At 39.2% G+C, this 17,157-nt stretch overlaps 1 protein-coding gene across 1 annotated transcript in view; it reads right to left on the bottom strand.

Annotated features, from left to right (window-relative positions):
• RNF217 (ring finger protein 217) overlaps nt 1-17,157 on the bottom strand; it is a 132,433-nt gene that overhangs the window by 10,401 nt on the left and 104,875 nt on the right. Inside the window, exons 4-5 of the mRNA XM_072777346.1 lie at nt 7,049-7,250; nt 696-767 (exon numbers count right to left, since the gene is read on the bottom strand). Of these exons, the coding sequence (XP_072633447.1) occupies nt 696-767; nt 7,049-7,250 (274 nt within the window). The remainder of the gene's footprint in view (nt 1-695; nt 768-7,048; nt 7,251-17,157) is intronic.

The raw sequence follows: 17,157 nt of genomic DNA, 5'->3' as shown, positions 1-17,157 counted from the left end.
TCAAAGTGTGGTCCCTGGACTGGCAGCATCAGCGTCACCCGTTATCTTCTCAGAACTAGAAATCCATGGGCCCTGCCCTGGTACGGAATCAGAAACTGAGGGTAGAAACCAGCAACCTGTGTTTTAACCAGTCCTCAAGGTTATTCTACAGCATGCACTGCTCTAAAACACGTATGTCAATATACTTGTATGAATAAAATTATACAAATCACTCATCCATTTTCCATTTGCCAGTGCTGTGGTCTATGTTGGGTATCAGTTCCCATCCACATTGAAGGTATCTTTTTTGGCCAAGGGACCCTTTTACTAGAACAGCCCAATTACCCAAGGGTATACCAGAGTCCTTTTCCTTCATGCTCCAACCTAAACTCAGAATCGGAAAATCTAGGTTCTAGTCCACTACACTCTTTTATTAAAATACTAGTTGTATTAACTTTGGTATTGAAAGGGGATCAACAATGCTTTATAAAATACACGAATCAAGGTCTTTATAGACCACAGAAGTGTCACGCAAATACACCCTACATGAAACACACTCTTCTGAATCTATAAACCTTACAATGATTGTTTATCTAAGGCAGGCATGGGACAGTTACATCCACTTAGTAACTGACTCATATTATTACATTTACACTCATATTCTCTCTATGCCACTTAGGAAATTATAATTTCAGGATATGTTAAGTGTTTCTTACCGATTACAACTGCTATGGCCCCTAGTGCTAATCCCAAGACCAGGATTAGAGGTGCAACGAATAATTTTCCAGCTGGAAAACAAAAGACAAAACCATTTAGAGTCTCAAAACTAATTTATCCAACAATTTCAGCAATGCTTTTCAATACCATGGAGTATATTGTTTTTTTGAGAAGTCTGATTATAATTAAGGCAAATATTTCTCTTAGGAAATGTATCGGGTGTAGAACAAACATACTTATGTAAATTCAGTAACTCCACAGAAGTCCTGGGCACATTAGTCAAACATTTCATAAAGCACTGAAACTTTATAACCAAAAAAAAAAAAAAAAAAATCCAAAGTTCTGGCTCACTTTCTCCTACCAGGACCAGTCATCTTTGTGCTTTTCCTTTAGATCTCTTTCATTTTCATTTTTCAAGATTCTGAAAGATCAACAAAGGAATGACACATTCTGGGTTGGCAGGAGAAAATCTAATTAGTTCACAAAATGGAAAGCTAACAGGTGCTACAGAGGGCCTACCTCCAAGCCCATATCTGAAAAAGTGACTGACTTACTTCCTGGGTCCAAAGAAAAGTAATAATACAAATACCTAGCCAACTGAACTATAACTGGGATGCTTGAATATTGTTAGAGGGGCACCTGGATGACTCGGGTGGTTAAGTGTCTGACTCTTGGTTTCAGCTCAGGTCATGATCTCAGGGTCCTGGGATGGAGCCCCGTATTCCCTTCTGCACTCAGTGGAGAATCTGCATGAGGATTCTCTCTCTCCCCCCAACCCCCTGCTCTCTCTCTCTCAAATACATAAATATCTCTAAAAATATAAATAAATAAATGAATATCGTTAGAGAAAATTACTAATAAACATACAGTACCTTGAAGGTTATTCAAGTGAATCATTTTAATAAGTTCAGAGAGCAAACTGATGTGCCAGAGGGGATGGGGGAGGTGGGGGGTGGGATGGGCAAAATGGGTGAACGGGAGAGGGTTATATAGGCTTCCAGTTATGGGATGAATTAAGCCATAGGAATAAAAGGCATAGCAACGGGGCATAAGTCAGTGATACCTGTCAGAGCGTTGTATGGTGGCAGGTGGCAGCTACGCATGTGGTGAGCACAGCATAAGGTACAGAGAGACTGAATCACTATGTCATACACATGAAACTGATGTGACGTTGTGTGTCAACTGTAGCCAAAAGGCATTTAAAAAATAAATTGGAAGGTCTGCATTGGTCCCAGGGAAAAAGTAAAATAAAATGTGAGGGAGAGGAAAAAAAGGAAGCAGTGATAAGAAAGCTAAACGCTTCACGATGCCAAAGGATGGCATCAACCGGCACTTTCTTCCTAAATAAATACCTGAGCAGTGATCAAGTACTAGTTCCGCATAAACGGGGCGCAGAGCTCACGGTCAGCATTACACTAACTTTGAAAGGCGCTAGCACAGAAAAAGAGAGGATCGTAGTTAACATCTTGTGTAGTGATCTTGATCCGAAGGCACGTGACCCGGTGGTACGGGGGCACAGGCCAAAACAGCAGGAGACGACAAGGAACAGAGGGGCTTGGCCTTGTGGGGATGAACCAGCAACACTACTCGACAAAGTAAGGGCAGTAATTTGGAATAAGCAATTCCATAAAAGAGAAAACACAAGGCTGCCATTTGTTGGAAGTTCGTCAAAATATCAACTTTTAAAATTTTTTTATGCTGAAGGAATGGTCTTTGGAACCATGACCAGACAGAGAGAAAATTCCATCTTTGATATCTAATTTTAAAAAATCACTTTTTAATTGACACAATGTCGAATCATGGGTTTTATTTATTTATTTATTTATTTATTTATTTATTTATTTATTTATTTTTTGCCAATGACAGGATCCAATGAAGTAATACGAAATCCTATCGAACAATGACATTTTCTACATTCTGAAAGCTATGCTTAAGAGTTTAGAATGCACTGGCTTGCATATTTTATTTTTTTAAAGATTAATTTATTTGCAAGGAAAAGAGAAAGAGAAAGAGAGCAGGGGGAGGGGCAGAGGGAAAGGGAGAAGCAGACTCCTCCCCGAGCAGGACACACTGCAGGGCTTCAGCCCAGGACCCTGAGGTCATGACCTGAGCTGAAACCAAGAGTCGGACATGTAACCAACTGAACCCCTCAGACACCTCCAGCCTGCATATTTTATTTTTTTTAAAATTTTATTTATTTATTTATTTATTTATTTATTTATTTATTTATTTATTTTTAAAGATTTTATTTATTTATTCATGAGAGACACAGGGAGAGAGAGAGGCAGAGGGAGAAGCAGGCTCCATACAGGGATCCCGACGTGGGACTCGGTCCCGGGTCCCCAGGATCACACCCTGGGCTGAAGGCAGGCACCAAACCGCTGAGCCACCCAGGGATCCCAAGTCTGCATATTTTAAAGGAATCTGTTTTTTCCTATATTCATCACTCAGTGCATTCATTCATGTTTCCTTTTTAAAATAATATATTTTCATAATAACAATGAAGCATGATTGCGAAGTAACAGCACTGATTTTTTTCCCCCCAAACATCACAGAACTCAAAGAACCAATGTGCTCTTTCTTTGGGAAGTAATGAATTTATTTCAACCATGTAATCAATGTTTAATACATGTTTAATTTTACTTTTGAATCTTTTTTGAGGAATTAAGCACATACTCTCTTATTCTTAGATTATTAACAATTCATTGAAATACTATTCTCAAGAACTGAAACAAGTCTATTATATCCATATATATCTTGTTTAAATAGTCATGTAATTTTCTGTTCCTTTTTCTGTCATTTTAGAATATACCTGTGAATAAACCATTGTCAGTCTAGATTTCTCATATTTTAAAATGTCTTTCACATTACCATCCAATTTCTTTGCAAAAGAATTGTATGAAATTTCTAATTCACTCAGTAGGATTAAAGTCCAGTGTTGAGTATTCAAACTTTAATTTACATCTCTCTGACCACAAATAGCATTGACTATTTTAAAAAATGTTTATCGGGGGATCTCTGGGTGGCTCAGCAGTTTAGTGCCTGTCTTTGGCCCAGAGCGTGATCCTGGAGACCCGGGATCGAGTCCCACGTCAGGCTCCCTGCATGGAGCCTGCTTCTCCCTCTGCCTGTGTCTCTGCCTCTCTCTCTGAATCTCTCATGAATAAATAAATAAAATGTTTAAAAAAATGTTTATCGGCTACTTGTATTTCTTCAATTCTGGTTCCAGACTTCATGTTGTTGTTTTTTTCTTTTAAACTGGATACTTACTTTTGGAGAAGGGTCTATTGCTTTTGTTCATATAAATTACTTGCCATCTAGAAATCAGTTAAAGACCTACATTTTCTTTACAACTTTATGTTTTAATTTAATGCCTTGAGCATTTGTATGTAATGTTATGAGAATTAAGTATTTTTTCTCAGTCACTTTTATTCCCAGCACCATTTTTTGAAGAATCTGCAAACTCCCACCTGGGCTAAACTCATCCTCAAATCTCTGTTCTCCCTCATTCTTCAGGAGCAGAACCTCTGATCCATAGCTGGGCACATGGTCACATGGAATGCAAACCATGTTTCCCATCCTCCAGATTAGGAGAGAAGATCAGGCCCTTTCTCTGCCTCTGCCCCTGCCCAAGGACATCTGGAGGCTGAGGGAGCAGACTGGATTACATCACACAGGCAGGGCTTTGCTATGATCCCTCTTCCCTCTTATGTGGGAGGGAGAAGCTAGGGTTGTGACTCATAGAGTAATTCCTTTTCTACCCTTTTGTGTGGATGTGAGAGGTGTGGACCACCCCATTTGGAGTTCTGGTCCAAGAGCAGTTAGAGGCAGCTGTCCTGGAGGTGGGAAAACATGCGGGAGGAAGAGCTTATCTGAAAGCCAGCTGCTGCCCACGTTGTCAGGTTCGTCTTGCACACACGGAGTAGGAAATAGGCCCCAAAGAAAACCATTTACAGAAAGCGCCCTGTAAAATTTTTAAATAAAAACAGAAGAGACTGCGCAGAGAAGTTGTTTCTCTGCTGACAATGTTCATTGGCTGTGCATTTTACAGGCTGTTAAATAACTCAACTCTATTTTATGACCCGAGAAGAGGATTCTAGTGGCATCCCGAGGATCCAAGGAGACTGTGTTCCAATTATCACTGGACAAATAGGGCAGGAAATAACTTCCCTTACTTAAGAATGATTAAACCAAATAACAAAAAGGAAAAAAAAATTATGGCCAAATAAAAGATTATCTAAAATAAAACATGGAAGGAAAAAGCTTGCCACAAAATGTCACTGAAGTAGGGAAAAAAAGGAAGTAGTAGTGCAAAAAAATTAGGATTTTGTGCTTTTTGGTTGCTCTCTGTATATACAGACTTACAAATGGGTTACAGCTCAAAACTTAATTTACAGCTTATTTTTTTATTTTTTAATTTTTATTTATTTATGATAGTCACAGAGAGAGAGAGAGAGAGAGAGGCAGAGATACAGGCGGAGGGAGAAGCAGGCTCCATGCACCGGGAGCCCTATGTGGGATTTGATCCCGGGTCTCCAGGATGGCGCCCTGGGCCAAAGGCAGGCGCCAAACCGCTGCGCCACCCAGGGATCCCAATTTACAGCTTAATATCTTCATGGTAGTAATGTTATAAATAGGGGTTAGATTCCCTAGTTATCCCTCCAAAGTCTACTTAACTAAGAAGTAAATACTGGGTATACAATTACAATATATACAAGCAAATATATATTACATATATTACATATATTACGTCCCATATATATATAGCCTTAAAAACGAATCCTGACTATATTGCATGCTATTGGTTGTGAAGAATTACATTTAATTAAAAGCTGAAAAATATTAAGGACATTTTTATAGCGGTCATACAAGATTTTAGAAAATGATGGTTTCCATAAGTTAAAATGAACTTTAAAACATATGTCCCTCTCCCTAATAGAAACGCCCCATTGGCGCCAGCTTTGTTCTGATTAGCCATCGTATGAGTCTAGTAAGATGAGTGGTTTACAATAGTAATAAAGTAAATGAAGGTTAAAGAGAGATAAAAAAGATTTTCATGAAGTAACTAGGCAAAGGTAGGTAGAAAAGGGGAAATGTGGACGATGTTAGAAAGTACTGCACATACGTGAGGAAGACTCTCAAAGGGGGGAAATAGTGGAGTTGTAATGAAAAGGAGAGCAAGAGACCCCACAGCGGATCTCTTCCAAGGAAGTGAGGAGCTACTGGAAGAAGCAGGATGAGGTCGGAAGAACATCACATCACACAAAGGGGGCAGCATGAGGCCAGAGCAGGAGCCTGTGTTCATGTTGGTGTGTTTGTGTCTAAGACCCTGTACTGCTGAGGAGAGGGAAGGGCGTAAAAACTCAATTCAAAAAGGCATTGCATTTGGATATTTGAACTTGGGTTTGTATACAACGAGAGCATCTGGTACTCATTTCATTAACTGTTCGTTATTAATATTAACTAAGGATACAATAAAAAATACATACAATGGCAGCAACTATATAGATACAGTAAGACTCAGTACAGGGCTCTGAAACATAGGGATATTTATTTATTTATCTATTTGAGAGAGAGAGAGAGAGAGAGAAAGAGAGAAAGAATCCTAAGCAGCTTCACGCACAGCAAGAGCTGGAGGTGGAGCTCGAACTCACCACCCCGAGATCACGACCTGAGCCAAAATCAAGAGTTCGAGGCTTAACTGACTGAGACACCCAGGTGTCTCATAGGGATTTTCAAAAACTGTTACTACATGGCCTCCATGGATGAAGAGAGGCTATGTGTAAGACCTGCTGTTAGGTATTGTCAATAGAAAAATAAATGGAACCTTGTCCCTCTCTCATCAAGTGGCTTTTACAGTGAGGCTTCAAAAATTTAAAAGACTAATTTACATTTCTGCAGTATAAGGAATTTGTTTTTCCAACAAAATCTGCTTGCTCATAGAAGTTGTGTCTTGCTAACAAATTTATTTATTTATTTTAAAGATTTTATGTATTCATTCACGAGAGACACAGAGAGAGAGAGGCAGAGACACAGAGGGAGAAGCAGGCTCCCTGCAGGGAGCCCAGTGAGGGACTCGGTCCCAGGACCCTGGGATCATGACCTGAGCCAAAGGCAGACACTCAACTACTGAGCCCCCCCATGTGCCCCTTGCTTACAAACTTAAATTTCCATTTTAAACTCAGAAGTAGAGAAAATATCTTCCTCCTGTTTTTGGGTAAAGCCCCCCCCCCGCCCCCCCCCCCCAGGATACCTGACAGGTGCTCGAAATTACCAGGGCTATTATATTTGAGTTCTCTTATCACTGCTTCCCTCCCAGAAAGCACTCCTATGGATCAGGTCAGATACTCACCGCAGACCGACCCTCGCACTAATCTCCTTAGATGAGGTCTCTCTGGGAGGTAGCGATATTTGCAGCCAAATATACTGAGGTTTGATGTGTGGTCTCCAAAGAAACGAAGCTGGCGGTATCTTTCCCCACATCGATAACAAAAATTAGTGTTACACTGTGAGCAGGTCATATGGTCACATCCTTCGGTTCTCTGGATGTGGATCTGGATCAGCGACAGAGGGAAGGACAAGGAAAAGTTATTACAATTCTTTTTAAAAGTGAAATCCAGCAAATGGCATTGAACAAACCAGTTTCACCAGCACAAAAGCCTCCTAGGGCGCTCCTGAGGTTATCGGTTCACTTACGATCACACTGCTGCCAAGGCAGTGTTTGAATCAAACACTGTAACCCCTGTGTCAATCTCAGTGACTTTTTTTTTTTTTTTTTTTAACCTCAGTGATATTTCATGTACTAAAGCTTATTGGCTCATTTGGACCAACATATAAGCAGACATGTCCCAAAGGAAACCCACTTCTCTCGCTAGACCTATGCCTAACTCAATGGTTAGCAGGCAATTTAAAACGCTGCAAAAGTATATTTTGCTTACACTTTGATTGGCAAGAATGAGGTAACTGAGGAATGAGAAGAGATGATGAAGAACATTCCTTAAAAGAAAGGATTATGTAAAGCTTTGTGTGCATAGAAACAGGAAAGCACAGAAATCTTTTTTTTTTTTTTTTTAAGATTTTATTTTTAAGTAACCTGTACACCCGGCACGGGGCTCAAGCTCACAACCTGAGATCAAGAGTCACAGCTCCACGAACTTGACCCAGCCAGGCACCGGGAGCAGAAGTCTTTCTTTGAGGAAGGAAATGATAGCAGCTGTAAGTGTATTCACAATACCATTTCAGTTGCCAACTCTAATATCATTTGCAAGCTCGTTTCCAGGACTGTTTATACAACGCCATCTGTTAAACTCAGCATCTCCCTCTATTGTTGCCGTCAAGTTACACGTAAATACAGCTTCACCCACAATGTCACACGGATTGTACTCAGATAGTCTACTAGGTACCCAGCGTGGGGGCCAGCCTCAAGCACTGAGGCCGCGTTATAATAAAGACATTATTCCTTGAGATATAATTGGATATATGGCTCAGAATCCTTATGGACCCCGATATAAATTGGAGCCACCTTTCATCCAAGTATGTGCACCCTTTGTTGGGTGGATAACCATGAAAGAGACCCTAACGTCGCTTCATAAAGAAGAAGAATATTCAGTTACATTGTCCAACCTCTATGTGATTAAAACAGGATCACCAGACACAGTCTTCCCATTTCTCTATAGAGAAATGTCCCATTTGAGACATTGAAGTCCCATCCCGTTCTTGTTTATTTATATATTTATTTTTATATATAAGTTCCTTGCTTAGAAAATGTATTTAAAGTGTCCCCAATACCATTCTGACTATTATTAAGTTTCTATCCATGACTTGGCTTTGGGATGGGTGGGTCAGGGAGCGTTTTAATGTAATTGGGAGCTTCACAATTAACATGTGAGCCAAACTCACACCACTGGTTGCTTCTTTTCAGTGAATATGTGGCTGCAGTCCACAACTTTACACATTTTTTTTTTTTTGAAGTAAATTCTACACTCAACATGGGGCTTAAGCTCACAACTCCAAGATCAAGAGTCGCATGCTCTACTGCCTGAGGCGGCCAGGTGTGCCAACTTTACACATTTCATTTGGAATCTGACTCTCCTTCCCCTGATCCACAAGGTAGAACTTCCCCTGAACTTCTGCAGTAGTACAGTTATATATTTATATTTCTCAAAAACCCCCTCAATGATTATGGAAATGAGATAAAAATCATCCAAGAAAAAGAGAAGTTGTTTAATGTGAAAAAAGAAACTAAAAAGTTAAGAGATCAAGCTGTCCACAACAAAATATAACATTATTTCATAGTTTTTGAAAATAAAAATTTTGAAATTCCTAACTCCAAAGCATATGCAGTATTTCAGTTTTAGTGGTTAAATAGCCAAAAATTTGAACTTCAATTTAAAAGAACAATATGAATTTTTAGAAGGACTTCTGAGGGTGTTTTAAAATAACAATACATAGTAATCATAGTAATGGTGAAAGTCTCACTTGATAATACATATATTTGTGAATCCATCCTCTATCCATCTATTCATCTATCCATCCATCTACCTACCCACCCTCCATCTAACCATGTATCTACTTACCTACCATCCATCCATCCATCCATCCATCCATCCATCCATCCATCCATCTACCTATCTACTGGAAAGTTTCTAGGCAATGATGACAGTTTTGAAGAAGTAATAACTAAATAAAGGGCAGCACATTACAGGCAGCACAATGATCGGCACACAGCAGGCACTTAATAAATGATAACTGAATGAACTGAGAAAGAAAAGTGTACTAAGTGGTTGGCAGGATATTCGGTATTGAAAATCATTAGGCTAATTATAGGTTAAATGTCCATTCCCTTCCAGTGGTTGATTCTTGGCAGGTAAGCCTCAGCTCATAGGGAGGTCGAAAAAAATCTGGGCTTTGACTTCACGGAGCCCTGTGTTTTAATTCTGTCTCCAAGCTGTAGAAAAAGAGGTTACTTCTTGCTTCAATTTAGATAATGTTACTTACATGAGAATAAAAATGTGATTATATATACGGTGCCTAACCCACTGTTGGGCACATACTGAGTCAGGTCAATAGTATATCGATTCCATATATCCCTTTTCCCACCTAAAAATGTGAAAATCAAATTGTGTGATCAATGTAACTGCACAGCCCTTGATTGCCGGGTGGTCCCCTTTCTTATGTTTTCATATGGGTGATTCTTAGGTTGATGCTAAACTAGAGAGTATCTTCCTAGATAGGCAAGGTCTAGTTTGTGGTCAGGTGCGTATGAGCATCTCTGGTCCAGGGTTACTAATAAATCCTTTTATTAGTTGATAAAAGCAAAACTTGCTTTCCTGCTATTGGCCACTTCATCTTTTTAAATTAATTTTTAAATTTAATATTTAAATTTATCTTTAAATGAATCTTATTAAATTTAATTTTTTTTCTTTTACCTGACAATCCAGTCAGAACAAATCCAGATTTTGTGGGACCCGAAGATTACCTAATTGGAGGGGCCGTCCTGAAGGAGAAGAATGTAAATCACAAATACACTTGACCCTTGAACAACACCAGGGTCAGGGGCACTGATCCCCTCTCTGGTAAAAAAGCCTGCCTGTGACTTCGACTCCTCCCCCAAAATGTACCAATAGCCTACTGTTGACCTTTAAAACCTTACTGATAACATAAATCGTCAGTTAACACATATTTTGTCTATTGTATGTATTACATACTGTTTTCTTCTGATAAAATAAGCTACAGAAAAGAAGATGCTATTAAGAAAATCATAAGGCAGAGAAAATGTATTTACAGTGAATCTTCACAGTTCAAATCTGTGTTGTTCAAGAGCCAACTGCACGAATTAGATACAAGGCCTAGGAAGGGACTTGTATGGGTGAGGTCTCTACAGCTTGAGCTCTCTCTAGCTTCTGGATCATTTCTCCCCCAGTCCAGCACTTCCTCTCTCTTGTGCCTGTTTCTGTGAATGATTCCTGGGACCAAAGCCGTTTAGTAGTAATGGCATTCCACAATACCAGAGGCCAAGGGGTCTCGTGGGCCCTTGAACCATTGCTCATCCTTCTTTAAACCCCCGAGCACTAGGAGCAACCATGTTCAAAGACAGCTGCTGGGCACCCAAAATAAAGCTTACTTCATTGTCAACTCAACTTCTTGACAGTATATTGTATTTGATCTTTAAGTGGAAATAAGAACCCTTATCAAATTTCCTGGTCACATAACAGAGTGTTGAATGTGAACCATAAAGGGGAAAGGACTAATATTTGTTTAGAGCCCATTACGTGCCAAGTATTGTACATAGATTAGCACCTTTAAGCCTCGTAACGGCACCATGAGACTGGTACCCTTATTCATAACCTGAGCTCGGAAAAGTAATCTGCTTGAGTGAACAGAGAAGGATTTTGCTTCACATCTGTTTCTTTATTACGCTCAGCAGCCTCTTAGTATAAACTTAAGGCTAAAACCAGAGGGCCAACAGTATCTTTTGCTAATTGACAGCATAATCTTTGTACTGGTCAAACGTACATGTCTGCTCTCACACACCAGGCCTATCTTGAGTCTTTCTGCTTGTTTTAGCTGCTCTCTGGACCAAATTACATTCTTCCTGTAACACAATATCACAACTTTTTCTGACAGGAAACATGTACTAATAAGCAAAGCTTGTCATTGACATTCACTTGCCTCAAAAGTTCACGTACAATTGTCACTGCCATCTTGTCTGCTTGTAACATGGCTTCATTGGGCTCTAAAATCTTTATGTGGCATGTTCATTATTTCAGTTAAATAGCAAAGACTGTAATTTCTAGTCGCTTGGAACAGTCTTTCTTTCTTGCTCCCTCTCTCTCTCTTTTTAAGATCTTATTTATTTATTTATTTATTTATTTATTTATTTATTTATTTTTAAATTTTTTACTTATTTATTTATTCATAGAGACAGAGAGAGAGAGAGAGAGAGGCAGAGACACAGGCAGAGGGAGAAGCAGGCTCCATGCGGGGAGCCCGATGCGGGACTCGATCCCGGGTTCCCAGAATCACACTCCGGGCTGAAGGCGGCGCTAAACCACTGGGCCACCGGGGCTGCCCTAAGATTTTATTTTTTAAGTAATCTCTACACCCTACATCACGCTTGAACTCTACAACCCCAAGATCAAGACTTGCATGTTCTGCTGACTGAGCCAGTTCAGGCACCACTTTCCTTATTGTTAAAATAATATTCTGAACACAGCAGGCAACTAAAATATCGTTAGCCCGATAATCTTTCTGCACAGGAAGTTGATAAAATTCTAAACCTTGTACGTTGGAGGATTATATGGTTCTAGAGATTAACACAAATATCTTACACAAGACAGGCAAATATTTATTTATGAAAAAGTGGTTTCATAATTTATCAGCCTTTAAGTATGCAACACTTCTTTTCATAGTATTATAACTATCTCTTGATTATATATATTTTACAATTTGATAATTACAGAGAAATGAACTGACACAATGTGAATGAATGTGCAACAGGAGACATTACTTTTCACATGTGCTAAGCAAGTCAAAACACCCAGGGGATAATAAATTTCATGTGCTAAATGAGTGCCCTAAGTATATCGTTAAAGGTCATACTTTGACAATGCCATCTTTGTTTTTATAATTTTTTGAAGATTTTTAAAAAAAAATTATTCATGAGAGACAAAGAGAGAGAGAGGCAGAGACACAGGCAGAGGGAGAAGCAGGCTCCATGCCAGGAGCCTGATGTGGGACTTGATCCCAGGATCCCGGGGTCATGACCTGAGCCGAAGGCAGACACTCAACTACTGAGCCATCCAGGCGTCCCGCCCTCTTTAGTTTTAGAACCTAAAGCCTGAAAATATAGCTTTAAATTATATTAACATATAGTGCATTTTATTTCTCAGTGAAGCTACTTTTACTTGGTATTATGGCTTTAAAACATTCATCATTTTATCTGTTAACAAAACATTAATTTGGCATCAAAATTCTGGTTTTACTTAAGAGATAGAGTATGACAGACAAGAAACTCCTAATCCATTGGATCAAACTGATGACTCATAAACCAAAACTGTCATTTGATTTGTTATTACTCACAGGATTTCTTCTCTGCATCTATAATAAATAAGAGCGGCTGATACTTAGAAAGCTGAATATTTAAACACTACACTTATAAATCATATATTGAAATGTTCAGAATATACCAGATAATTCTTTAAAAAGAGCTTGAGGGGCACCTGGGTGGCTCACTTGGTTAAGCGTCTGCCTTTGGCTTAGATCATGATCTCAGGGTCCTGGGATGGAGCCCTGCATAGAAGCAGAGTGAGTTTGCTTCTCCCTTTTCCTCTGCCCCTCCCTCCACCACCCCAACACCCGCTCATGCTCTCTCTCTCTCAAATAAATAAATAAATAATCTTAAAAAAATAAAAGGAGTTTGATATTAAGTCCACTTATCGTTGGTTAGATACGACAACATGGACCCTTTTTGAGTCTATGGCCTTCCTCATAAGGCATATTAGCACCTGTAATAAGATATTCATTAAAAAAATCATATGTATATATTCAAGCATCTGCCATCCTCGGGTTGTTTACATTTTGTTTAGTAAAATGCCCACAAAGTATCTAAAAAACAGAAGAAGAATTCAGCCATTAATTTTCACACAGATTCCACTTATCATCAGGTGGGAGATTAACAATAAACGAACTGCTGGATATCTAACCTGTTTTATAATTAAATCAGTACAGATCCCTGGGGTGCCTGGGTGCCTCAATCTGTTGAGTGTCTGACTCTTGGTTTCTGCTCAGGTTGTGATCTCATGGGTCCTGGGATGGAGCCCGGAGTTGGGCTCCGTGCTCAGTGGGGAGTCTGCTTGGGGTTTTCTCCCTCGCCTCTCCCCTACCACTCATGTGTATGCTCTCGGTCTCTCTCTAAAATCAAATAATAAAATAAAATTAAATGAATAAAAATCAGTATACATCTGCCCATAAGTATTTTTCTCTATCTTCACTAAGAAATGAAGGCTTATTTTATTCCTTAAGCAGGAAATAATAACTAAATTAACTTACATATTATTGTCACCAAAACATAATTCATTGATGTTTAAAAGTAGTTTTATATATGTATTTGCCTTAATGTTTTTTTTTTTTTTTATCTGGAAGAATTCATTAGAAGCAACAAATATGAGAAGTTTTTTTTTAAAAATCCCATAAATAATGCTCAGTTCTTTACTTAGCTGACTGCACCAGTTCTCCATAAAATAGGAAATTTTAAAAAAGCAAACATAAACACAAAGTCTTCCAATATTTGATAAAAATCTTATGAACCTAGAATTCTTGTCCAACTACAAAATAAATAATATATGAGGGCAGAAATAAAACATTTCCAGAGATGCTAAGACTCCTCTGAGGCCACCACTTAGAAGCACTTTAGTAAATGAATGCATGTGAAATTCAAGAAAAGGCCATTGAGGAACATACAAAAAAATGTAAGAAATCTCAGAGAAAAAGCTGGAAAGCAATTAGTCCAATTTAGAATAGGAAGTCAGTTGATTTCAAGAACATCTCTGAAAAATAACAATGGAATACACACCAAGCACTGAAATTCCTGAGGAGCTAAATATTAAATAACATGATAAATAAAGTGGGCATTTCTACTCTCAGTAGAGGAAAAAGAAAAGCAATGAGGACTTTCAGGAAAAACAGAACAAAAGACAAAATAAGTGCCACATATGAGGTGTAAAAAAATATGGCCCAAGTGAGTAATTGATAGTGAGCAAGGATGCTAGAGGCATTTTTCCTAGAAGCTCTGCACTCACAGAAAAGACAAATGTAATCCTAATTCCATAATTACATGTTCTTGATTGCGGAAACATGCCATTGGTTTTTAAATGTTAGAATCATCCTTTAGAAAAAAACCCAAAGTATTAAATACTATGTTAGACTAGAATGTGAATGCTATTACATTTAAAAATATAAAAACAAAGTAACAGCTTATAGAGAATGGGAAATAAAGAAGAAGCAGAAAGAACTACAGGAAAAAAAAAAGAACTACAGGAGAGCTAGGTCCTCATATATCATCTAAAGTTGTCAGAATATCAAACACATGTTTGAATACATTATTTAAAGGTAAAAGGTCACCAAAAGAAAAATTAAAGTGGTAACTTATCAAAAATTGGAAGAAGAGAGAAAGGGGATCCGTAAGTGAAATAAATCCTCATTTCTGGTATTAAACCAAGAGTGGTCACCTCAGTGATGGTGGACTACGGTGAAAAAACAAACAAGAAGCTGACTGCAGAATTACTTGGCGTCTCCTGCTCTGTTAGCTTCTTAAAGCCAATACTCTGACAACTTTAGTTGCCTTCCGATGCACTGATGTTCTTGGTATAGAGAATGTCACACATATTTCAAGTTGAATCTTAGGACTGATTCATGATGACAAAGCTGTTTTTTTTTTTTTTTTTTTAAGATTTTATTTATTTATTGGAGACAGAGAAAGAGAGAGAGAGCACGAGTGTGGAGGCCAGAGGGAGAGAGAGAAGCAGACTCTCCGCTGAGCAAGGAGCCAAAAAGGGCTTGATCCAAGGCCTCAGGAATCATGACCTGAGCTGAAGGCGGACACTTAACCAACTGAGTCACCCAGGTGTGTGACCACGTCTTTGAGGAATGCAGAGTACCGGCCACTGCTGATTCCCAGGGGGAGACCTGTACTATAAATTAGCCTCTAATTTTCTTCCTTCTTCTTCCCCATACTTCCCTTGATCCCATGCCCCATGTGCTCAAAAATCTTCAGATGCCAGTTCTTCCCCTTTTCTCCTTCGCATTCCTCTTCAACCCTTCCTCTTTAAGGCAGTATTCCCCTTAGCCTGCTGATAGCTCTGGTGTCTTCCCATCCTGAAAAATCCTTCCTGTAATTCTACACAACCTTCTGACCGGTGATTATTGCCCCCATCCTTCCAAGGATTCTTAAAAGAATATACTCCCTCTTTTTTTTATTCACCTCTTAATCCTTCTTCGGTTGACTGCAAACCCCATGTTACTGAAACATCCAGGTCAGTTGTCTTTCTCCAGAAAATATTCATTCATTCATTTGCTCAATAAGTATTTCTTTGCTCATTGATAAAATCTGACATGGCTCTTGTGCTTAAGGACTTTGTTGTCTGAGGTGTAGACAGATATTAATCAATAATACAGATAAACAGTCACTCATAAGCTATGACAAATGCTACGAAGGAAAAGGGTAAGGTGTGAAGAGAATACTTAATAGGAGGAGCTTGGTCTGGTTTAAGGGTCAGGAGAGGCTTCTCCAAGAAAGTGACATGGAGCTGAAAGATTAAGGACAAGTAGGAGTTCAGCAGTTAAGAGGCTTCAGAGGTAGGAAATACATCCCCAGCACAGCATCTTCATGGCATCATATCCATGAAACGAGAAACAACCTGTCCAGAGTCTTCACAGCATTTCTCATTCTGTATTTTAAAACTCTCATTTATCTGTATTCCTCTGGTCAAATGCTCTACTCTCCCAGTTAATAAGATCTAAAAGGGCCCAAGATCATGTATCTCTTGTTTGTTCTTCTATTAATGGATCCTGTACCATAGCATGTTCACAATGAATATTTACTAAAAAAATAAATATTGCCCATGACCTTTTAACTGACAAATCCATTTGTTTGTTTAAGATTTATATATTTATTTGAGAGCGAGGGAACGTGTGTTGGTGGGGGAGGCAGAAGGAGAGAGAATCCTCAAGCAGACTCCCCACTGGGTGTGGAGCCCAACTTCGTGGGGGCTCCATCCCAGGACCCCCAGATCATGACCTGAGCCAAAATCAAGAGTCTGCCGCCTAATGGACTGAGCCACCCAGGGGCCCCAATCAACATTTTAAATTCTTTTATTTTTTTAACGTTTTAAATTCTTATCTCATGGTACCGCTTATGGCATTTACCTGGTTGATCACTACTTCCTTCTGACCTTTGATATGCTCTTCCTCCAATGCCACCTTTCTTCCAGGTTCTCTTTTCTCCCTCAAGTTCCCATTTCTTCACTCATCCCTTACTTCTATCCATGACCCACCATGTTGCACATACCATTTGGGGGATCTCTCCCCTATTCAAATGGTTCCAATTCCCTCCGCCGGATCTCATTTCTTCACTTACACTGTGGACCTGGCTCCTGGGCTATAGACTCATGTAACACCTGTCTGTGGTCACCCGTACCTCTGTGACTTCCAGCCATTTCAAAGTCAAATGAGCCAAACCAAACTCATCATCACTTCATGGCCCCCTGTCTCAACAACAACAAAATAAAACCAGGCTGAGCTTCATTATTTTACCTCAGTTTATGGTATCACCATCCATTTAGACACCCAAACTCAGTATTTGGTGGTTATTCTCTTGTTACACTGCACAGCCGCATATAATCACTGCGGTCAGCTTTAGCTGTTTATTTAATCTTTTTCTTCTCCAGCCTCTTGACCACTAGC

Source organism: Canis lupus, chromosome 1 (assembly GCF_048164855.1).
Source record: "Canis lupus baileyi chromosome 1, mCanLup2.hap1, whole genome shotgun sequence".
NCBI lineage: Eukaryota > Metazoa > Chordata > Mammalia > Carnivora > Canidae > Canis > Canis lupus.
Note: the sequence above shows the minus strand (reverse complement) of the source record. Positions and strands in the feature narration are given on the sequence as shown.